This window comes from Eschrichtius robustus, chromosome 5, assembly GCF_028021215.1.
Source record: "Eschrichtius robustus isolate mEscRob2 chromosome 5, mEscRob2.pri, whole genome shotgun sequence".
NCBI classification, from domain to species: domain Eukaryota; kingdom Metazoa; phylum Chordata; class Mammalia; order Artiodactyla; family Eschrichtiidae; genus Eschrichtius; species Eschrichtius robustus.
Genome location: NC_090828.1, coordinates 127,784,649 through 127,809,308, shown reverse-complemented (window position 1 = coordinate 127,809,308; position 24,660 = coordinate 127,784,649). Strand labels below are relative to the sequence as shown.

General features: G+C 36.6%; 1 protein-coding gene across 2 annotated transcripts in view; it reads right to left on the bottom strand.

Annotated features, from left to right (window-relative positions):
• The window catches only part of DPP10 (dipeptidyl peptidase like 10), a 707,501-nt gene that overhangs the window by 109,056 nt on the left and 573,785 nt on the right, over positions 1-24,660 (bottom strand). For both annotated transcript variants that reach the window (XM_068544007.1, XM_068544008.1), the window contains 2 exons: positions 17,212-17,332; positions 6,863-7,017 (listed from right to left, as the gene is read on the bottom strand). In XM_068544007.1, coding sequence (XP_068400108.1) covers positions 6,863-7,017; positions 17,212-17,332 — 276 coding nt within the window. The remainder of the gene's footprint in view (positions 1-6,862; positions 7,018-17,211; positions 17,333-24,660) is intronic.

Genomic DNA, 24,660 nt, shown 5'->3' with positions numbered 1-24,660 from the left:
GGCTAATATAAAAAAAAAAAAAAAAAAAAGAAGAACAAGAAAGAAAAAGAAAACCTACCCAATCCCACTGCCACATGTTTAAAATTCCAGAATACCTAATTTCTTCCATGCATTAATCATCATAGGTTTTCTTTTAAATTATAATGAATACTAAATGAGGTATAAATGTCCCTTGGGATGTGGGCCATGGAGCAGAATGCCCTCACTGTGTACCTGGCATGAAGACTAGAAAGACAGTGGTAAGAAAATGTAATTTGAGTTTATTAAATCAAAATTTATGAAATAATAACTAGGCTGTATAGCAGTTTGTATGCTTCTGGCTCCTACTATGTGTTAAAGCATCACATGAATTATCTTATTATATGTTCCTACTACAGTCCTAAGACCTATTTATAACCATTTTCCAGATGAAAATGGAGAAGCTTAGCAAATTGTGCACGGTGAAACATCGAGCAACTGAGGGAGCTAGTGTTTAACCCCAGGATGCTCTTAACTGCTCTAGATTTGCTTCCGTTCATTCCTAGGCAATGGCCTTCAAAGTTTTTCTAAATACACTGTGAACTCTTAGGGAGCAGAAATGGGAACTTACGCCAATATAGCTCAAGCAGGTAGGATGAATGAATGAATGTTTATGTGAATAAACATTCACATAAACGGAATAAATAACAGAATCAATTGGCTACTTGTGGCTCATTGTGTTTCTAAACAATACACCAGTATCATTGTGGTGTAGCTGCTTTGTGAAGAGAAGACCATGTGAGATATACAGAGAAGGACAAGGAAATTAAAAGCGAGTTGAATTAAAAGACCTGACACAAATCTAAAGGGAATGATAACACTGATTTAAAGATACCAAAGAAAGATTCATGTTCAAGGAACTGGTACTGACAAAACCCAGAGTTAAATCAGGAGCGGAAGCAACGTAATGCATCCCACCAATAATCAGTAATCGCTCCTCAAGAATGTTTTGTTAAGTTATTAAAAATAACGGACATGGAGGGGAGGGAGGAGGGATGAATAGACGAAGTAACAGGATTTGTAGAGCAGTGACAAATACTCTGTGTGTTTCATTACACATATGTCCAAAACCATAACGCACAACAACAAGATTGAACTGGAATGTAAACTCTGTACTTTGGGTGATTATGATGCGTCAACGGAGCTCCATCAATTACATCAAACACACAACTCCGATGGGGGACGCTAAGTGGGAGCTGGGGGTATATGGCACAAATACCTTCCTTCCCCTCAAGTCTGCTATGAATCTTAACCTGCCCTTAAAAAATAAAGTCTTCATTAAAACAATGACTAGCACATCTGTGGGAGCGTATCACACACATCAGAAGTTTGATCCAAAGAAAGGAGTCCAGAAAGGCTTTCATTTTAGAAATGCAGTGACTATAAAGAGAGATTATGAAAATGGTTCACATGATAAAGGGCTTCCTGGAAGATAAGCTATGAGGCCTGCCTCACAGAGAAGGTTCAGGTGTCAAATTTTGTAAAGATTTTTTTTTTTTTTAATTAATTAATTAATTTATTTATTTATTTATGGCTGTGTTGGGTCTTCGTTTCTGTGCGAGGGCTTTCTCTAGTTGCGGCGAGCGGGAACCACTCTTCATCGCGGTGCGCGGGCCTCTCACTACCGCGGCCTCTCTTGTTGCGGAGCGCAGGCTCCTGACGCGCAGGCTCAGTACTGTGGCTCACGGGCCCGGTTGCTCCGTGGCATGTGGGATCCTCCCAGACCAGGGCTCGAACCCGTGTCCCCTGCACTGGCAGGCAGATTCTCAACCACTGCGCCACCAGGGAAGCCCTGTAAAGCTTTTTATTGCTCTAAAACCCTCCAGTGCTTGGGTTCATCTGCCTTGGGCAATTCAACCTTCTGCCTCATTTAGGAGGTCCCTTTCACATCACTTTTGTTTTAATTCAATTGCCATGTTTCTCCCTGAAGGTATTGGTCTTTCTCTGTATTTTTTGAGTCTAACCATTTCTCTAGCTTGATCAGGTATGTTAAAATTTAGAGCTGGGGCAGGGTATTTAGTAGTGTCATTCAAAGTGCTTCTTTTAAACCAGCAGCATCAATTAGAACCACAGAAACACAAATTCATGGGCCCCAAACGGACGGACCTATATTCAGACCCCGAATCACAATCTTTGGGTGTGGACCTAAAAATCTGTGTTGTAACAGGATTTCCAGATGATTATAATTAGTATGCAAATGTTGCTAAAACACTGATATATGTGCATATATCTATATATAGATATATACTACTGCTCAGCAGTTATTAAAGGTGAACTTGCATGAAAATCATCCAGAGGGCCTGGAAAGCTGATTAAACCACTGACCACTGAGGCCTACCTCCAGCATTTTTAATGTCTAGATGGGACATGAGAATTCGCATTTCTAGTAACTTCCCAGATGAGGCTGATATTGCTGGTAAAAGGGCAACATTTTGAGAACTGGTTCAGTTTAATCTATGAATCAGAGAAATCTGGGTTCAATTTTGACTGTTATTTATTGGATATGGACCATGGACAGGATGTTAAAGATCCTCAAGTATTATTTTATTTGATTCTCAAAAATGAGACATTTCTCTGAGAATTATGTCACAGTCAGAAGTTTTGAGCCAAAGTAGTTTTCCGTTCAGTGGAAAAACCCATCTCATACTTTTGTTATATGGACTAACAAAAAAGATGATTTTCAAAAGTGCCAAAAAATAGTATATACTTAATTACATAATTAACTCATGAATTAAAAATAATGGTTAGACTGATTTTTCTAGTGAGTGAAAAACTGTGTTCATATTTTTTATCTTTCAAAAAACTGATTAAAGAAAAAGAGAAATTAAATTAAATTTAATCAATTTTTATGAATTCTTATCAGTGATGCCTAATTTTATGACATACTTTGTCAAAGATATACACAGTTATTACCACATATTAAGGCAGTTTTTTTCAGGTCTATTGGACTGTACAGGATCACTGGTATCCCAATTAGCTTTCACATGAAAACAAATTAAAAGTTGTGTACACACCATGAGTCTAAAAGTCCATGATTCAAGTACAAGATAAAGTTAGAAAGCCATTACTATAACAAAGCATTTATGAAAAATGCCAACTAATTTATTATATGAATTTAAAATACCTTCAGATTCAAATAAAAGAAAGGTTTGGAGCCATCATTAAACAAGAGGATCACTGATAAATGAAAACATAACCACTTAACATCCGTTTGGTTCAAAGGCAATGCAAGTTTGTTATCTCCCTCTGAATCTGTATGAAATTATTGGAACTGAAAGAAAGTAAAGAAATGAAAACATCTAAAAAAAAAAGTTGTGTACACCTATGGTCAGTTTTAGACAAAAACCAAACATTAAGCTGTTTCCAAAATTCAGCTGTCTAGCATTCTATAATCTCAATTTGATTTCTTTCCTTGGAGTTTTGAAATTAAGTGCACATTGCAAGTTCATTTGTACCCTTTAATATTTGAATTGTTTCAATAGTTGCAAATTAGAGGAGTTAATCTATTCGATTTCTAACAGTCTAATTTGCTACAAAGACTGCAAACCTATAGAATCCTTCCTCTATGATTCTGAAACACAAGCCTCAGTAATACTTAACCTTATTTTGCTGGCAACCAAACTGTCGTTAAACAAGATAATGTTTTAACTACGAAGATTAACCTGAGTTGCTGAGATAGGACTGTGCATCTTTTTTGTGCTGAATTGCTAATGATAGGGTATTTTATGAATTCTGAATTATGCTGAATTAGGCAAAATACAAATATATTTGTTTACTGTAAGTATTTCATTAGTAAACCTGACCACGTTGGGTATTCGCTGCACTCGTTTTAATCTAGTTTAATTTGAAGCACAGTTTAGTGTAAACTCTATGCATTACTTCGATGTCTAAAGCACCACTTTCTGAAAGTTTATCGCATAAGTAAGAACAAATCAAAATAACACACTAGTTAGTGGAAAAACTAACAAACATTTTTTTTAAACCAGGGTAGAAAATAATGAGACTTTGAAAATTCAAGTACTAGACCCAAAATTATTCTGAAATTTATTCTGAGAACAAGGATGAAAACCCAGACCTAGTTTCTTTGAGTCCTGTTGTCTTAAGAACCTGGGCAGATATTTCTACTGACAGCCACCTGAGGACTTGGGATTCTTTCTCTTTGGCCACTATAATATTTGTCTTTATTTTTAATACTTCTCAATGGTAGTCATTAATACACACTCAGGACCTTCATTATGTATTACGTACATCATGCATTAGATACATCATTTATTAAATATACAGGCTAAGAATGTTACTCATACAGAGCTGAGTCATTTGTAGTTAATGGAGCAAAGAGAGCTCCACATCTATTCGTTAACTTGACGAGATATTTTGATTCCAGCTACATCTTCTGAGTTACAAGTTAACCTCTGGTAGTTTTAGAGAGAAAGAGAGAGAGAGAGACAGAATCGATAAATTTGAGTTATTTCTCTGTTCTCTAAATAACTATGACTTTTATAAAAGGACTTAGCCTTTTAGAAGCTTAGTTGGCCCAATTGTAAAACAGAGGCACTTGTGAAGACGGCCGAATGTAGAAAAAAAGTGAGAAGTCTCCCTGAAAATATATAGCATATTATTAGCACACATGATTTACCCATTTAATAAACAAACATTAATATTATTTTATGCCTAGCTTTACTATTAAGAAATATTAATTAATTAAATAATAACTTACTAAATAAAAACAAATTGTCTAGGTTTGTCAACCCAGTATCTTCTGACTTACTGCTGACTTATTTAGATTTTCTCAGATGTTTCTGAATGTCCATTTGCTTGCCTCAGTCTTGATAAAATTATAAGGCCTAGGAGTGTACAAGTTCAAGCACCAAGAGTCTGTAACTGAGAAGGCAACTCGAAGATGCAGCTATTACATATGGCTCTTCTGTGTGAATCCTAAAATCCCCACTCTTCTTGGAAAATGAATTACAGAAAGTGGTCCCCTCCCTGGGGTTGATTTTATTCCCTTTGTGCAATGTACACACTGAACAGCTCTGAGTGACTGTCTTGCTTATTGACATGTGCTTTTCACAGTAGGGACCCATTCTTCATTTTGTATTTACATTGTCAGGTGAACTTTCATTATTATAAGTAAATCAAATGGGGTGAGAATATATTTCAAAAATCTTTTAATTTTTTCTCTGGAAAAAAAAAACAGGTACAGGTATGCTGTACCCGCACAAACTGTCATACATAAAACATGGCTAAATCTACAATTGGAGAAGACATAAGTACTTTTCTTGGAGTACCATACAAATGTCTTGGGAAATATAATTATTTTGTTGTTAGGTCAAATTGCCATTTTTTCCTGAAGAGCACTGAGTACATGTGCTTTCAGATCTATGTCCAGAGAAGACCATAAAAATAATATTTCAAAATCATGGAATTTGATTCTTCTCAAACCTGCTGTTTTCCAGCTGTCAATCAGTCACTCTGTTACTACAACCTATTGGAAGGAAGATAGGATGGGGAGAAAGACAGCACAGAATCTCCCTGAGGAAACAGGCTTCGCAGCCCTGACTCTCCGTATTCACTACTTTCCTTCCTCCTGTCCCCACCTTGGATAACTTGAGTCTTGTGGATGATCGGAAAATGAGGAAAGTCATCCCCCCCGACCACGCCTTCATTGCAGGAGTAGAATAATACACGTGATGGGTAATTTTTCCAGTATTCTGCCCAGTTAAGGTCCTGCACAAACTTAAAGGTATAAAACCTATTGTACTTTGGAAACACAAGTTACAACTCACTAAAGAAATGGCTTAATAAAGACTTCTAAATGGAATCAGCAGCCTTCTCTTATCTCATTCTCATTAAGAGCTAAAATGTATAAACTTGAATTTTAAAAGTTTTCTATAAGGCATCCTTACATGATTAATACTTGGGGGGGGACTCACTTTTTTTTGTTTTGTAAACATGGGGAAAATAAACTTTAAAGCAAGAGACCTTGAATAATTAACGGTGACATATAAGAGAAAAACCAATACACTCCAGATGTTTCCACAGCCTGCTTTCAGAGGCCTCACCCAACACTTAAAAATAGTTTTGCTATCTGGGCAGGGTTTCCATATTCGCTTCACTCAATAAAACTATTCCATCTATTCCAGCTATGCCTGGCTATGGTTCTACCCCAGCATTTAATAAAGTATGTTCCAGAGTATGCTCTGCCAAAATAATACTGGTGCTAATATTAATACTAATAAATTCTCTCTGCTTAGTCTATTCTTTATTGGTGATTCTTTATGTTTAGTCTATTTTTTATTGAGATTCTTTATGCTTAGTCTATTCCTTACTAGAGATTCTTTATGCTGTCTACTTTTTATAGGAGATTTATAACACACATTAACAAGCAGTATATTAAGTGCTCTAAGAAATCATCTGAAAAAAAGCTAGATTTTTTTTTTTAAACTGAGAATTCCCAACTTATTTGACTGTGGCACTTTTTGCTCCTGTATAATAGCTATTAACGGCTCACAGAATATACCTTGGAGAAACTTTTGCCCTGGGATCAATGCTGCTTCTCATGTTTTCTCACCCTCTTTTCAACTAGGAAGGTGAGGGATAAAGAATGAGAGCATCAAAGTGAAAGAAATACAGCAAAAGTTCCTGCACCCTTGAATCATCTTTAGCTGTTCATACACAAGCACTGCGCACAGACCACTGCAAGCTCTTAAAATGATGACTCTGTCGACTGGTAAGGGGGCTTATTTTATTCTCCAAAGACAACTTGTTCATGAACCGAGAATACTATCAATCAAGTCACTGGCACACAGAGAAGGGGGACAAACAGCACTTCCACATTACTTACCTTAGGATATGGATACTTCTTTCCTTTGGGATACAAAGCTCCAGTAAACCGGGGGATAACCATGTTAGGCACCAAGGAATCATTTATCATCAGGAAGGCAAGCCTTTCTCCATCTGGTGACCACCAGTGGGCGATGTGAGAATGCAGAAGTTCCTCTAGAATAAACGAGTGTTATTTGAAAACAACTGTAGATGTGGGTTCAGTGACCCACAAACATCTGTCCTTGAAATCATTATTGTACATAAATATTTTCTATACAGTGTGGTGGATTTTATCAACTTCGTGAAGAATTCTTTATTTCTGAGCTACCCTTTTAATCCCAAGAAAAGAAGATGCAAAGGAAGGAAAGAATAAAGCAGTGAAGTCAGGATTTCATGGATTGTCAACAATGTGAACAGAGGAGATGAAAGCACTATCAGAGTAAAAAGAATGAGAACAGTAATTGAAGACTGAAACATGGCATAAAACCATATTCGTGTCGCTCTTCATTCATATCTTCATTCAATCATATTTCCATCCTCTCATCATCAAACAAGTGGAATACCTACTAGATTCGTTAAACTATTCTAAGTTCTAAGGAAATAAAATTTAAAAAATATACTGGATATCTTTCATGTGACCCCAGATCCACTATCCACTTTTCTACACCTGATTTCTGGCTCAGGACATTAACCTGTATGAACTATATCAAAAGGGCTCCCATGCTCTCTAGAGCATGGCCACTAGGGTACCTTGGCAAGAGATTAGAAGGAGAGTAAAGTCAGAGTATGTATTCCCTTGGCTCTGTCCTGAAATGTCACCTGAGGCTTGTTGTGTGCTTTAAATGATTTCACTCCTCCTATCAATGCAGCCTCATCTACACAATGTTCTCTTTTTGTATCTGATAATGGCTCACTTCTATCATCATAGGGGTGCACATTGTCTGGTTGCTACTAGTCTAGATTATAGTTCTGTCATTTATGGATCCCCTGCACCTTCACCTCTGTAAATTATCTTTTTGTAAATAAAATTAGATTTCAAAATTAGATTTTGAGATTAGGTTGGAGATCTTTGATGTAGTAATAACCTTTCTGGGGGGAATTGGGAGTATAGATAATCCATAGCAAGGGATGGAATCATGAATAATCAATTGTCACTGGTGATGACGTAGAATAAAATGCAGCTAGAGAGGAAAAGTGTTTGGAGGACAAGTGATTGTGACACTCAGTTGCTACGAAAATGGCAACGATAAAGATTATAAGTGAAGTTCTTATGAGACCTCAGAGGGATTACATAGGAATAAACAGAAACTGACATCATGACAACTAAATTAGGAAAACACAAAAGGTCACCATGGCAACTTTGGAGTCCCTCTCTTCTGTAGTTGAAGGGCAGATGTGGCTGAGGTCCGAGAGAACATAGACAGTGTTGCAGAGGAGCAACACAAATGAGGGTCTCAACTTCACTTGTGTTTTAAAGCTAAGAGAGCAATATTGGTAGAGAAGTATTGGAAGCCTGACAAACAGGCTCAGGATGCTTGGGTAGATGCGTGGAGTACACTTGCTGCTTTCTGGACCAGTCTCATAAATAACACGTTTTATAGTGGAATGTCGGCTGAAGACTTTGAACCTCAAAATTTCCACAAGTCTTCTTGCTGACTGAGGCAACCTCTATACAAGGGAGCTAGACCTTCTCTGCATAAAGGCAGAGTGAAAGATTAATTCCTGTAAATTTTAAGAGTCTGCATCCCTAGGGAAAAGGTTAGAGATGTAGTAGCCTGGGATACACTGGAATATCTATTAAAAAGTGAGAAAATTTGTTGGGATTATATTTATTTGAAAGTAAAGAGGGCCTATACTCTGGATTTTGAAGAACACCGTAAACTACATTCACATGTGCTGACCTGTTTTATTCCCAGGTAACCTGTAAAACTGCCAGTTCTGAGAAGAACCTGAGCAGGAGAGGGCTGTGCAGCAGATCAAGGCCATGGTCCAATCTTTCCTACCATCTTCACCCTGTGACCCAGCAGATACGATGTTACGTAATCCAAGTGTCCTTCCCAAACAGAGATGTTGTGTGAAGCTTCTGGCAATCACCATATGACAATCAGAGCACAGGCATTACAAGCTTTAGGGAAAGGCCATTTTCTCCTGTGCCGATAAATATTCCCCAATTCAAAAGCAGCTCTCTACTGAGCTATGGTAGAAATAATTAGCCTGACCATGGGATACCAAGTGACTATGCAACCCAAACCACCCATCATGAACTGACTCTTATCTGATTCACTGACCATAAAACTAAACACATACAGCTATATCCCACTGTAAGATAGAAGTGGTTTATATGGAACCGGACTAGAACGTATAAGTGAGCTGCCCATCGTATTGCATCCTCTGCTTTATCCTTTGTTCTTCATTTCACATCTATGCCTCAGGATGCCTATGCCTCTGACACCCTGACATAAGCTGGCAGAGGAGGAGTAAATGTAGGCCTGGATTATGGGCAGGTTTGCATGATGTACTTGAACACACTGGAACTGGGCAGGCTCTGCACTATAATCTTCTTACCCAGGAGTGGCATAAAAAGACTATAATAAACATAAATCCTCCCAGTTGGAAGACTTTTAAACAAGATATTTAGTTCTCTACTTTTTGCGGAAGGAGACTTGGCTTGAAGCATAGGTCCATCCAGACTCATGCATAAGTAACTAATAAATGGCCACCTGATCAGGGATACGGAAAAGTAAAATTACAGAATTAGTGGCAGGAAGTCTAGGGAAAATAAGTGCATGGACTTGTCAGGAGGGGTAAAAATGTAAAACGTTTGAAGATATTAGTGTCCTGCTTAAGGGCCACCAGAGCACATCCATAGCAGGGGAGGCTCTCAATGACCTGATGGACAGTATGACCGCCGAGCGCATGCCAGTTTGTCTCTGGCTGCCAATGATAGTGATCATTACTAAACCCTTGACATGGCATTATTTCCCAGCAGGCCCAGCGGACTACCTGGTGACAGGTGGATTACATGGTAACTCTTCCATCAAGAAAGGGTAGAATTTTGCCATAACAGAAATCGATACATATTCTAGATATGGATATGTCTTTGCTGCCTGTAGCCCTCTCAGCACTGCTGTTCATGGACTTACAGAATAACTTATCCATTACCGCAATAACCCACACTATGTCACCTCCAAACAGCAAATATTTTCTAGCAAGAGGAAGGCAATGGACTCAGAATGGCATTCACTGATTTCATCATGCTCCCCACTAGCCAGGCTTGATAGAAGAGTAAAATAGTCTGCTCTACCTCGACTTAGGCACTATTTTTTTGACAACATCCTTGAAGTTGGGATGTTATCCTCCAGATATGAGTGTCCTCCTTAATGTCCACCAGAGTACATCCATAGCAGAGGAGGCTCTGTGTCCTCCTGCATAACCAGGAAGCACAGATCTACGAGCTTAGGGGTGGAAGTGTAGTGTTCTCTTTCACTATCACATCAGTAATCCACTGGACCCAACATTGTTTCTTATCCTCATGATAATGGGCTTGGTGGGTGTAGAAGTCCTACTACCTAAGGGAGGATTGCCTCCAACAAGGAAAATAGTCACAATTCTGTTCCTCTGAATTAGAAGCTGAAATCTTTCCCTGACCATTTTGGGCTCAGTGTGATTGGAAAAATAAACCGACAGAAAACATCGTCACTGTGCTGGGTCAATGATTAATATCATCTGCCAGGAAGAAAATGTGCCTTTACTATATAAAGAAGGAAAAGGAAGAAGATATTTGGAATTTAGCAGATTCACAAATACCCTTTTGTCTAATTCCATCTCATTTTCCAATTCCACATTTCTACATGCCAATTTCCATTTCAATGGAAAACTAAAATGGTAGCAACCTAATTAAGAAGAGGAAGCAAAGGAATAAGATTTGGCAGAAATAAAGTTTTGGTGTGATGCACCAGGTAAATAACCTATCTAGTCAAAATGCTGACTGAAGGTAAATGGAAACAGGAATGTATAGTTCAGGAAAGGAGCTATGATTACCAATTAAGGCCATATGATGTGTTACTTCTTTTCTTAATGGGGCCATTTTCCCCCAAACCTTATATGAAAAACACAAATATTGGCTGTAAATTTCAGACAGGTATATAACTGGACTAATGTCCCTCTACAGTGAAATGGTGGCAGATGAGACTTTGTGTGCTCCTCTTCTGGGGCCACAAACTTTTCATTTGAATAATAAGAACATTCCCATGGTGTCTGAGTTTTTTTTAAGTGTGGCCAATATGAAACCAGGCAAATCAAATAAAGAGAAAAAAGTTAGTGCATGGTATTTATTTTGTTGGTTTCCACCCATGGAAATCATGTGGGTTTCGCTGTCTTCTTCAGCCAAAACTCACTGCTTCTATTACTGTGAAAACTCCAGGGCTCCCTCCTTCTAGGCCCTAGTAACAGCTGCCCCCCTTCCCTCTTCAGGTATTAATGGCTAAACCATTACTAGCCACAGGTTGTATATTCCTTGTCTTTTACAAGTGGCCCCTTCATAGATAAAGCTGAATACTATTTTGAATGTGCCATTTTTTTCCAGTAGTGATCCTGACGCTGATTTATTCAAGTAACTTAAAATTCAGGTGAGGAGACATGAGTGAGCCACGCAACACTGAAGAAAAAACATGCTGCTAATTGAGTGCACGTAAACTCTAAGTCTTATAAGACCTGTAGGTACAGAGAGATCAGATTGTGTTGCCCAAAATCAACACTCAGGGTTTCTAAGAAGCAGGTTCTATCCTGGGTGCTGAAGTATGCGTACACAAGTACTTCCCAAGAATAAGAATGGCCCCAATTTGAGGGCACCATTCAATAGAAACTGGACATCATCTACTTTTATTTATTTTAGAGTGATTTATGCCTAAAGTTGTTCCTCACAAAAATGATAAAATAGCAAAGTAGTATATACAAAGAGTTATGTGACTTCCTTCGGGTATATAAAAAAAGCTACCCGAATAGAAAGTAGATAAATAAAAGAATCTTTAATATGCATTTGCTTAAAAGTCCTCTTGAACGAGGCAAACATTCTTTAATTGCAACTAATAGGGACTTTTACTCATGGATTGAAACTTCCTGTAATTACATTATTTACAAACAATGTAGTTTTACAAATTGCATTCCATTCCATTTCAATGTAGGCTTGGCTCTTCATTGTCTTTATTACACTGATTTAGAAAATCTCACTGCAGAGCAGATGGAGTTCTCAACACATGTGGTTTTATGTCACAGACACTTAAAAATATAGCCTCAACACAAAGCACTCACAGAAAACTAACTCATATACGACCATTGTGTTCAGATTAACAAGCAATTCCGAAAAGTAACCTGATTTTATCCGTTTGTAGTTTATCAACTTAGATAGGATTTCCTGAGGATCTACTGTCAGCCCTGTGGGTTTTGGTTGATTTTTTCCCCCTTATTTCCTGTATCTTACTGTCAACTTTCTTGAAAGAATTGTCTATGTTCGTAACCTTCTCACTTCCCACTTACAGCTCCATCCACTGCAGGCTTGCTTCTGGCACCACCAATTGACTGATTTTGTTCCTGTCAAATTCTGGTAGCAAAGCAAACAGTAACTTTGGGATCCTCAGCTTGTTTGACCTCCTGAGACTTAGCATTGTTATCACCCTATCTTCCTCTGCCTTCCATGGCTGCATCTCTAATCTTTCTTTCTTTTATATGTCACAGTTCAGTTTTACTGGGATTTAGTAAGTACTCAGTAAATATTTGTTGAATCAATGAATGGATGAATGTGACTTCCTGTGTCTATGAGAAGGCACAAAGTGAATACAGGCAATTTGCATTATTCTCACCAAATAACAGAAAAGCAACAATCCCAATTTGTTGATAAGCATATTGTTTATCTTGTAATTTTTTTCTCTCACCTCTTTCTTCTTGTCATTCTTAAAGCTCAATGCAAAAACCATTTCTTCTATAAACCACCCTATATTCCCCCAATGCATCAGAATTAATTCTATTTATACATATATTTAATATGATGACATGTGGTTCTATTTATATTTCTATTTACCATGCTCCAAATGGTTCATTATATAATAGTTGTTTACAGTTTTTCACTCCATTAAGTTGGAAATACCCAAAGCATAGAAACCCATATTCCTCATTGTATTGCTCTCAGATAATGTCTGACAAATATATGTGCTCAATAACGGTTAGATTGAATTTCAAAGAAGGACTCCTTTAAAATACGAGATTCTAAAATATATTTATAAATCTTTTAGGCATGTCAGTTCCATTATTCAAATAATTGAAAGTGACAGTCATTTTTTGTTTCTATTTAATAGATGCAATACTTCGTGGAGATTTTCAAAGTCGTAAACTTGGCAGCTGTGAACTTTACCTTTTTTAAACAAAATATTGATCTGATACTTTGTTTAGTTAAGTTACCACGTTAAATATGCCAATTTATATGAATAAGATTTGAGGTGCTTTGTGTAAATTATATTTTAAATGTTTCATTTTGTGCACGATGTTTTATTTTTCTTCTGAACTTCACCAACTCTTTTTTTTGGGGGGGGGGGGGCGCTCTGCGTGACTTGTGGGATCTTAGTTCCCAGACCAGGGATTGAACCCAGGCCCTTGGCAGTGCCAGCGTGGAGTCCTAACCATTGGACCACCAGGGAATTCCCCATGAACTTCACCAACTCTTTAAAACACAGTATATTTTATTTGCTTTTACTTTCCTTAGGAATTGAGTAATACTAGAAATAGAAACAATTACACTTTTAAAAGACTTTAAAGACTCCACGTCAGTGGCTGCGGTTGGGAGCAACAGGCACGCTCACAGGTTGGCCCGGCCCTAACGCACTTAAAATTTGCCATAAAAACATTTTATTATCTTTTATGTGACTCTTCTAATCTTTTCCTACGATAATTATAGAAGGTAAATTTCAATTTAGAAAAAGTAAGTGGAAATGTTACATGTTCCTTCTTGGGTTTCCCACACATGCTAATTCATATTGTAACTGATTTCTGCAAAGTAATAAAAAGGAAATCTCTACACTAGAGTATCACATACATACTGTTGAAGATCATATGCATTTCTAGTAGGTAGTACTGCCTTTTCATGAGTATATTGAAGGAAAAGAGAAGGTCTGGATTCTGGGAGGTGTTGACACGTTGGACACGCAAAGTGATAGTAAGTGATTAAGGCCCGTGTGGGGCTTTTGAACCATAGGTTGGGGATGCCAAGCAAAATGCTGAGGGAAAATCAATGATGTATGAATTGCCTAAATCCCTCTGCCAAACCTTAGCACTTATTCCCTTCGTAAGGTCCGTCCCTTCTCTTGGAAATGAAGCAAGAATTGAGGTAAGTCCATGGACACTAGGGTTCAGAGTCTTTGGCTGATGAAACAGACCAGGGAAATCTAACACCTTAGGTCCATAATGCACGCCATCCCTTAGGGAAGAGCGAAAGGCTCTGCACTGTGACAGGTGGAGTAGCCCAGGACGAAGCACTGACTTTGAAGACGCACATTCAAGTGTCAGCCCTACCCTCGTGAACGCTGAGGTCATGTCCAAGTCACCTATCCTCCCTGAATCATGGTTTCTTCAGTAAGTGATTAGATATACTAGCATCATAAGAATTAACTCACATAGCATATCTGGAATTTCCTAGTATACCTAGAACATATGAGCCCAAAGGATTGAATTTAATTTGAATGGCAAAAACCATAATTTTTCCATTTCCCCCTTTTTGGAAAGTGTCAGACTTACAGGGTCATCCCCAAAACAAAAGTTTTTGTTACCCATTTGTCCTGCTTATCCCTCAACACACTGTTCAGTTTCAGCCCCAATATATAGGTTTTTATTCTCTAATTAAGAAGATAACCTTATTTCCCAAATAGTGGTCTTTAATTTCTCTCCTTATAATTTCCTCAAATATGTAATTCCATACACTATATGAAGCCTTCCCTAAAGGACAGAGGCCCAAATCTTGATCAGTGTCAAGTCAGTACATTCTACATTGGGTTTACCTCTAGTTGATTCAAAATTTCTTGAATGTTAAGGATCACATTTTGTCACCCAATGTAGCATACTAGCACACTGGGAAGCACCAATGTTCCCGCTAAATTATTCCTCTCCTCCTTGAGTCTACTGTTCCTTCTGATGTCTACTCACTGTGTCTGCCACCACTATTTACTAGTGATCCAAACCAGAAGCCAAAGAATCATTCTTGACTTCTTCAATCCATCTCGTCCATCTGAACACTAAGATCTACCTATTTTACTGCCTCATCAATCTTAGAATCTTCCCTCCTTCTTCCTGCTTTAACCCTAGTCCTCTTGCTCATTATCTCTTGATAGAACATAGAAAAAGCCTTATAGCTGCTCATTGGTTCTTTTCACTATTCAATTCCAGCTTTACACTCTAGCCAAAATGATCTATTTATGCGGAAGATCTAATCTTGACACTTCCTTTCCTGAAAAGCTGTATTAGTTTCCCCATTTAATAGTGGAAAAATAATTGAAATCCCAGATAATTTTCAGGGTTACTGCCTCTTGGTTCTTGTTGCCTTCCTTTTCTCAAATTTTATGCCTCAATAATACCAAGCTGATTTTAGTTCCCTGGGCACACACTATGCTATTTAACCCTTCTATGCTTCTTCAAGCTTTTAACTCTTGCTTGGATTTTTCCTTCCTGGTTTCTTCTTCTGTGTTAAACTTCTTATTCTTTGAGGCTCAGCTCAGAGGGTTTCTCCATTAAGAAAATATTTACAAATCCCTAAAATGGGCTAAGTCTGACTCCTTTGTTTTTTCATAGAATCCTGTGTTTACTGTCATTTAGTACTTAGTACACTGCACTGGCATGGTTTCTTCATCTTTCAGGGTCTCCTACAGTACCAAAATATTTTGAACATAAAAGGTGTGTCTTTCCTAGCTCCTCTAGGTAAGAGGTGGTTAATTCTTACTACCTAGATCCTCAGAACTACCAAGGTTTCAAGTTTGTTCCTCACCTGTTTTTTCAATTCATTGGGGCGTCTCAGGCCCCTCTAATAATCCATCATTTTGAAATAAGAAAGCCAGAGTCAGTTTTTGACACTCTCAACCAAAGAACCCTACTAATCTGTTTGTGCATTTCATTTTGTAAAATTTCATAGTATAATTACCACTGATATTTCCACAGTAGGTTCCCCTACTCCTCAGAATAAACTGTGGCTTTTACTATTTGATGCTAGCTTATACACAAAATATATTATAGATATTAATACACATGTACACATATATGTGTAAATCTTGAGGGCTACAATGTCTCTTCCTTAATAATATAGTTCCACCCAGCAACATTTTCCTTTTAATGTAAAGTCCTGAGAGCAGAACTTTGTTTTGTTTCCTGATGTATCTAGGCACTTAGACAAGTACTTGGAACATAGTAGGTCTTCAATAATATCTGTCAAATGAGAGCATGAATGAATGAAATGAATGAATGAATAAGCTAAATGATTTACTTTCTTACATAATTAAAAGTAGCAACTCTGAGCTAGAAAGACTGCATTTGCCAGTACTGCTCAAGAGTAAAATTTATTCTCTGGAAGATTCTTACTTTATAATTTCTAATTTAATAGACTAACTTAGTTTAAATTTTGAGGTATTTTGCCAAGATCAGTTGTAGAGTCTGAAATGTAGGTTTTAAACTCACACTTTGAGTTTTTCCTAGGCAATCTGTACCTATAACTAGCTGATAATTGGTACATGATAAAATTGGATAGAGGTTTTCATCACCTGATTCCTTCTTATATTCTCAGCTATTATGAAAACTTGATTCAAGAGTTATTATAAATAACTTTTTAGGTAGGTTTTATTGAATATTTTGGTCCCTATACAGTGGTTTTAAAATGTGACAGAATGTTCTTAATGGAAATGACTAACAATTAAGTGGCTTTCATGCACTTTTTGAATAGTAAAGGATTTTGTTTATTCCTTCCCAGACTCAGAAAAATTCAGCATCTAATTCCAGAGTGATGTAAGATGATTATTCACTTTCATTAGTTAAGCATCACCAAAAATAAGATCTATTTAGCCTGAACAAAATGTGTGTATGTGTATATGTGATACATATATATATATATATATATATATATATATATATATCTCAAATATGGAATTATATAAGTAGATGTAAATCATAGCCAGTCAAAACATGAGCAGATGCAAAGATATGAAAGCATGAAGGCAATTTTGAGAGGAAATGAGAGGAAGAAATAGTGCTTTAAGTATTGTTATAATTGAACAGATTTTTCTTATAGATTTTGTGTAAAAATATATCATTTGTATTCTTTTGAAACTAAATCTATTCACTCACCTTCATATAACCAGTCAGCAATTCCATTAAAAATAATTCCTTCTTTTCCAGAAGATGTCAGTCGCAATGAACTACTCTTTATATCAGGTTGATAGTAGATATTATTTTCAAAAATATAAATCTGGATCAGGAAACATGTAAAACAAACAAACCAAAAAACCAAAAATATTAGGAAGCCTTTTTTTAAACTTTCATATTATAGAATAATAACTGAAGAGCTAAGTGTTTTATTATTTGCCTGCTTTCAATTTGTTTTTATTTAATGCATATTTTTTATTGCTTTCAATTATTAATGGCTGTTTCTTTCTCTATCATATTATATCCAGTTATCATTTAGAAATTACATGGTACTAGCTATTGAAGCTTTTAAATCCATATTTTCAACAACAATGTTTCATCTACTTAATTATCTTTTTCTCATACCACAAGATTGGTTTGGGTTTGAGATAGCATTCTGCAGGCTTAAGAGACTGACAACTGTACTAGATGCCATTTTAGTAACAGCAAACAACTCGAAAAACCTCAATTTGGGGTCTTTTACCAAAAAATGCATTGGCGATCAATAAAATAATCTTTGGAGAATGTCTCTGATTCTCTCCGGCTCAACTCACAGATCCACTAATGAAAGGAAACACTGGCAAAATTCCTTCAGATTGATAAGTGGAACACACCTTCCTATGCCTCAATCTTCCCTGGTAATTCTTTCCTAAATAGCATAGCAGTAATAATAACCTTGTGCTTGAGGATTCAAGGAAGAGTTTTAATATGAATACATTACAGACTCTTACAAAATAATATCAACATCAACATCAGCAACAACAATAGTCCCAATACAGGAACAGCAGTAGAAATTAAACAGTGTCTGTCCACAAAAAAATGAACTATCTTTAATAGAGATAATTCAGGATAAAATTATTTATAATTCACTTTAAAATATTTTTAATGCCAAACATTTCAAACTGTTGGTCTGTGTGATATAACTGTCACAGAGCCATGTTTCATCCACTTGTTGCGGGGAGTAGAATATTGTTCAATGAAAGCCAAATTGCTATTTAGATTGACATTCTACTAAGAAGGTGAAAGATGGCCTAGTGCCCATGTGTTCCAGCATGCTATACGATCATTGCACAAAAGCAGATAGAGCAAACACAAGAACTTCTGAAATAATTGTCTGATTAATCATGAGGTCCTAGATTTTAAACCTTGATGTGTGCAATGATGAAGGCAATCTTAATATCCAGAACATTTGATTGATATTCTACTTTGATTCTGGTGATTTGGCAAGCACTTAACAGTGAGTGTATCTAGTTAACCATTCTACTACTACCTGTTGTTTATATTACAGGTGAGGATGACAATAAGAATACGAATTGTTGGGGGTGGCGAGTAAGAAAGATATAATAGGTGTTTAAACATGTGTTTATAATCAGGCAGCCTAAATTTAAAATCCAAATAACTTGGATAATTTGTTTAGCCTTTCTATATCTCAATCCTCTCTTTTATAAGATGTGGATGTCTCACACCTACTTTAGAGATCTGATGTGAAGAATAAATGAGATGATGAATGTAGAACATGTAACACATGTGGCTATTGCTAGGAGCAGGGCTGACTTCACGCAAGATAATCTAGTTCAAAAATCTTAAACTTTTTGCAGGCGCTACAGAATCTAAATCAAAACAAAACCTCTACAGCTTCAGCCAATGTGTAAATTATCCCAAACTATTGACTATTAGGTTGATTATATTATGTCGACTATATATTAGGAATAGTTAGTAGAATAGTAATAGCAGTAGGGGTAGTACTATTAGGAGGAGAGGGGGTGGTATTAACAAATGATATTCATTGCTTTCACTTCATTTAGAAAGTTTTCCAGTGATAAGAATATAGGAAATAAACTTATATTGAAAGTATGCGGGCCCCACTTAGGCAAAAGTTTGAGAACTATATCTCAGGTATCTTAAAACTGGATGCAAGTGTTTTTTTTTAATGACTTTCACAACCCCTCATAACTGAGAAATAATATTAACTTTATTGTAGCCATTTAAAGCTTAAACTTTGTGTGTTTTGTATACTACCTCCTTTTGCCTTTCACAAACAGTATATGAAATAGGCACACAAAATCGGCTTTACTTGGAGGGAATCCTCTTTTTGTACCATAATCTTCTATTAGGACTTGTAAGTGAATAGAAATTCAGATCATCCACACTCATGCTACATAAGCACGTGGGACTATTATCCAAAGTAAGGGTGACTTGAGACTTCCCTGGTGGTCCAGTGGTAAAGAATCCGCCTTCCAATGCAGGGCACCCGGGTTCGATCCCTGGTCAGGGAATTAAGATCCCACATGCCACAGAGCAACTAAGCCCACGTGCCACAACTACTGAGCTTGCGTGCCTCAACTAGAGAGACTGCGTGCTGCAACTACAGAGCTCACCCACCCTGGAGCCTGCATGCCACAACAAGAGAAAACCACACACCACAACTAGAGAGAAGCCCGCGCACCGCAATGAAAGATCCCGCGTGCCTCAGTGAAGATCCCCCATGCCGCAACGAAGACCCGATGCAGCCAAAAATAAATAAATAATAAATCTTTAAAAAAAAATAAAAAGGGTGACTTAACCCAATGTAATACTGTTCCAAATCCTCAGCTTTTTGAGGGGAACAAACTCTAAGTCAAAACAATTAATAAAACCTCCACGATTTCAGCAGATGTATAAATGGTTTTGGATACCAAAACCATTGACCAGTAATTACATTTGTATTTGAAGAACAGATTGGATGATGTTCAAAATCCACATGAAACTGACATCTGTTTCAATGTAAAAGAACAAGCAATATGGAATCAGAATTTTAATGCCATTTGCTGAAAGCTGCAATATCAGGGGATACCCACAAGATCTTTTTTCTGTGGACCAAAAATTAGTGGCTGCCTTTATGAAAATATACATTTATAATCTTCTAAACCCTTTTAAATTAACAAAGTTTTTCCTTGAATTATATTAACTTCACATAATAGTCACAAACTCTCACCACTACTTTAGCAATATAGGAGCTGCAAATATTCCCAGGTACTCTCTTGGCACATTGATGAAATTAAGCTGGATCCAAATGGCAATGATCAAGGGCTACGACTAGATTTAAATCACACTGAAAATACGGCAAACACTAAAGCCATTTATCCTAATGTTACTGATTAAACTGTCATAATATTTTTGATGCCATCAATCAATTCCTTCAATGAGCCACCTACACAGTATAGCAAATAGAAATGGATAGCTATTTGACCATTTAATTTTTCAGCTAATAGAGCAAGCTGACTACCCACTTTTTCAAAATCCATGGTCTTAGTACACTTACAAAATAACTCACAATTGGTAAAGTCACAACAAAGGCAACAGGAAGACAGCTGAAATACTATGTGCTGTGACAAACTGAGAAATTTGTAGTAAGTGACCCAGGAAATTATTCTATCAACGTGTTAATTGATATTACTCATTACCAATGATTAAACACAACATGTGTCATCGCTGTGCAGGAGGCTGTAACAGCCGATTTTCAACTTTCTGCCTTCTCTTCCCCTGCTGCAGCTCCAGTAATGCTTCAGATGACGGATGCCCCAGCAGCCAGGATTGCTGGGTGAAGAGGTATGGAACAAACTCCTTCCCCAGCCCCAGCCAACTTGTGATGGACATATGGCAATAAATGAACATTTGAGGTTAAAAGTCATTAGGATTATAGGTTTGAGAGCAATTACAATGTAAATTACCCTACTGTGACTGATTTAACCAGAGACAATGCCTAATACAAACTTATAAGAGCAGACTCTTATGAACTTCCAGCCAGTTTAATTGAAAAAGAACATCAGAATAAAACAGAAATATAGTTGAATGTTAGATCTAGTTTAGCTGAAATATTACTGAAAAGCTATTCCACCTTCACTGATTTGAGTGATTTTTATGATAATTTTAAATTAGAAAACTACAAATCATTCAAAAATCCCCAGGTGTTGAAATGGTGTAAGAGAATCTACAAAGTCACAGCCAAGTTGGGATAGTATTTGGGTTGCCTTCTACTGTGGCTTGCTTTCTGGGAAAAAGTTGTAATTAAGAAACTATCCCAGATAACATATATTACTGGCAGGGATGTGGTGAAAGGGGTCCTTTCCTATGTTGATTGTGAAAATACAAAATGTGATAAGCATATTGAAAAGCAATATGGCAACTAAAAACAAAACATACTCCATCTCATCAGCAATCCCAAATCTGGGACTTGTAAGAAACACAAAACAAAAACAGAAAACCACCAATATGTACAGAATGATGAAGAGTGATATTTATTTCTGCAGTGTTTATGATGGCCAAAAAGAAGAGTCACGGTGAAAACCCATCAAAGCGCTTGCCTGGATGGATTATGATTCATCCACATGAGGCAGTAACACTCGGCTTTGAGGAGAATAAATTAGTGCTACATGAGTTGACCTGGAGGTGTTTCACTGAGATATTGGCAAGTGACAAAAGGCACAAAACAAGAAAATGATTTCAACATGAATCCATTTTTGTGCACCAGACAATGACAATACTAATACAAACTTACACTAGCAGGGATCTCACCAACAGATATACATTGAATGTTGTCTTTTGGTACTCAGCCCCACACCTGCCCCCTGCACCCCATAGTCTTCTATTACTGTGTCATCAGAAACCTGAAATCTACAATTCTAAGATTCCCTTGCAAACTAGTCTTCTCAGCTTCTTTGCTTGATGGGTTCTAGTTACTTTCTGCAAATATGAGAAAGCTGCTAGTTAGGAACTGGAAGACATTTACCTTTGACAGTGGCTTTTGCATGCCAGCTTCAACAATAGTGACTAAGTAGCAGTATATAAGTATATATATATATATATATATATATATATATATATATATATATATATATATATATATATATATATATATATATATATATATATACACACACACACATATATAGTTTCATACCCTTCAAATCTATGCAGTTCTTATCTTTCAACCTGCCCTAATAGATGTGAACATTCAGACAACCATATCCTTGCTTCTTTTGGCTCCTGGACCACTAACCATACTCCAACTTCGTCATACTTCCTGATCCAATAGTGGCTCCAAATTTGTATGGAATCTTTGTCTTTTGCTTTACCAGGAACAGATTTTAATTTTTAATTATTCCAGCTTATCAATTTCTTAAATAATTTATATTGAACTAAATATATGTTAATAAAGTGAATTTCATGTAGTATTACTTTGGAAATAAATGACACAAAAAAGATTTTGCAGCGATTTAGAGTCATTATTAGATTCAGATGTTATCATTTTTCAATAAATAAGACAATTTTGTCATATGGACAGTATTAAAGCATATAATTATGTACATAATACTTTTTTATCAATAAGCCAACTTGAACTCCATCACATACATAAGACATTTAAATATTTTTTAAATAAATAAAAATGTTTGAAATATTTAAGCCCTATTCCATTAATAGATATGATTCCATTGGATTTGAAGTAAAATTTTCCCTTTTAAGCAATATGCTACATTTCAGTCTAGGAAACACTTGGAGGAATTATTCTTTAAAGACTTTAAGTGTAAACTTATAAATAAAAGGTCCTTATTTTGATTTATATAACAGATTCTTTTGGTAACATGAAAGAATATAAGCAGACAAAAAAAATCAGAGTATTTTGATTTTACAATTAGAATGGCTAAAGTGAAAATGAGAGCCAATAATAATGTTGCCAAGGATGTAAAGCAACTGGAACTTTCATCTCTTCTGGTGGGAGAGTGAATTGGTACAATCACTTTGTAAATATCTGTAACAGTTTTTACCAAAACAGAACATGTATATAACTGTAAAACTCAGCAACTACATCCAAGGAAATGTATATGGATATATATCCATTACAAAAATGTATATGGACATACACCCAATATAAGGACATATATGGGAACCCAATATATCAAGGAACATATACGAGAATGCTCATAGAAGCGCTATTTGTAATAGTCAACAATGGTGTTGCAAGTTATGATAATAATTACCCTTGGTGGGTAATAGTGCTAGTGAAACTGAGCAGGACACTGTGGGGTCCTACTGGGTATAAAAGCCCTTCTGTGTCCCCAGTTTCTTGTTTGTAGAAAAAAGGCTTTAGTCTCCTAGGATTTCCCTGAGTTACAAAGAACAGACTCAAGCAGTTAATAATTAGGGAGGTGAGGGAATGAAGAAACAAAGGAAAAGCAGTCAAGAAACAATAGTTTAGGGATAAAACAGAGTCCTAGCTCCTTCTTAAGGAATATACATAACAAATGGACACATATCTTTAAGTTGTTATGCAAAAACTAAGATCCCCACCCAGGTGGGAGATGGTAACTGTATGCTGACCACAAGCACATAGAACCAAGACTGGTTGGAACCAGAAGGTTGATGATTAAGGTTCCTGAAAGATCACCCTGTCACCTCACCACCAACCAATCAGAAGAAAGTCCATGAGCTGCAACCCTCACTCCAAATGTTGCCTTTAAAAGCCCTTCCCTGAAAGCCATCAGGGAGTTTGGGTCTTTTGAGCATGAACTACCCATTCTCCTTGCTTGGCACCCTGCAAATAAATGTGTACTTGCCTTCACCACAACCCAGTGTCAGTAGATTAGCTCTGCTGTGTGGTGGGTGAGCAGACCCAAGTTTGGTTTGGTAGCACTAGTAAAAAGCAAAGCAGGGGTCTTCTGGTGTATGAATGATGCTCTGTTTCTACTCTGGTCACTGTGAAAATGGGATTGTTCACAAGAATCAGCTCTGCATAGTTGCTGCATTATGTTAACTTAAAGAAAAAGGAAAAAATTATGCAGAATTTTATTAGTAATCATAATTCATTGAAAATGCTACCTTAAAGATTATCAATATTTTACTGAAAGTCACAGTATATCATTCAACTTTATAAAAATTCTGTTTCTTTAATTTGCCAGTATGTAATAAATTCTGAGAGCCCATTTATGTAATGCAAAGTAAAGCTATGAGCACAAGTTAAATAGTTTGATTACCTCTGACATTTTAGCTTTGAATAAATCTGTCTGTGGGTTATAGAATACTGCTTTCATTTCTCTGCAGAACCATCTCTGGGATAGAATAACGCACTCAAATCATTCATGTCACCTTTGCACTAGTACCTGACATTCTAGTGATAGAATCACTATCAGAGAACTCTCATCCCTTGACATTTGCAATTATTCATATCAGGAAGCCCTTTCAAAGAGTTCTTATTTCTTAAAACCTTTACAGAACATTATGCATTCTCAAAGAAGTGAAATATATCCTTTTGTCTTAAATTCGTAATTATGTAAGTCACTCCCCAATTCCAAAGCCCTTTTATCCATTTTTTTTTTTTTTTTTAGGAGAAAAATGGATACCAGATAAAAGCAAGCA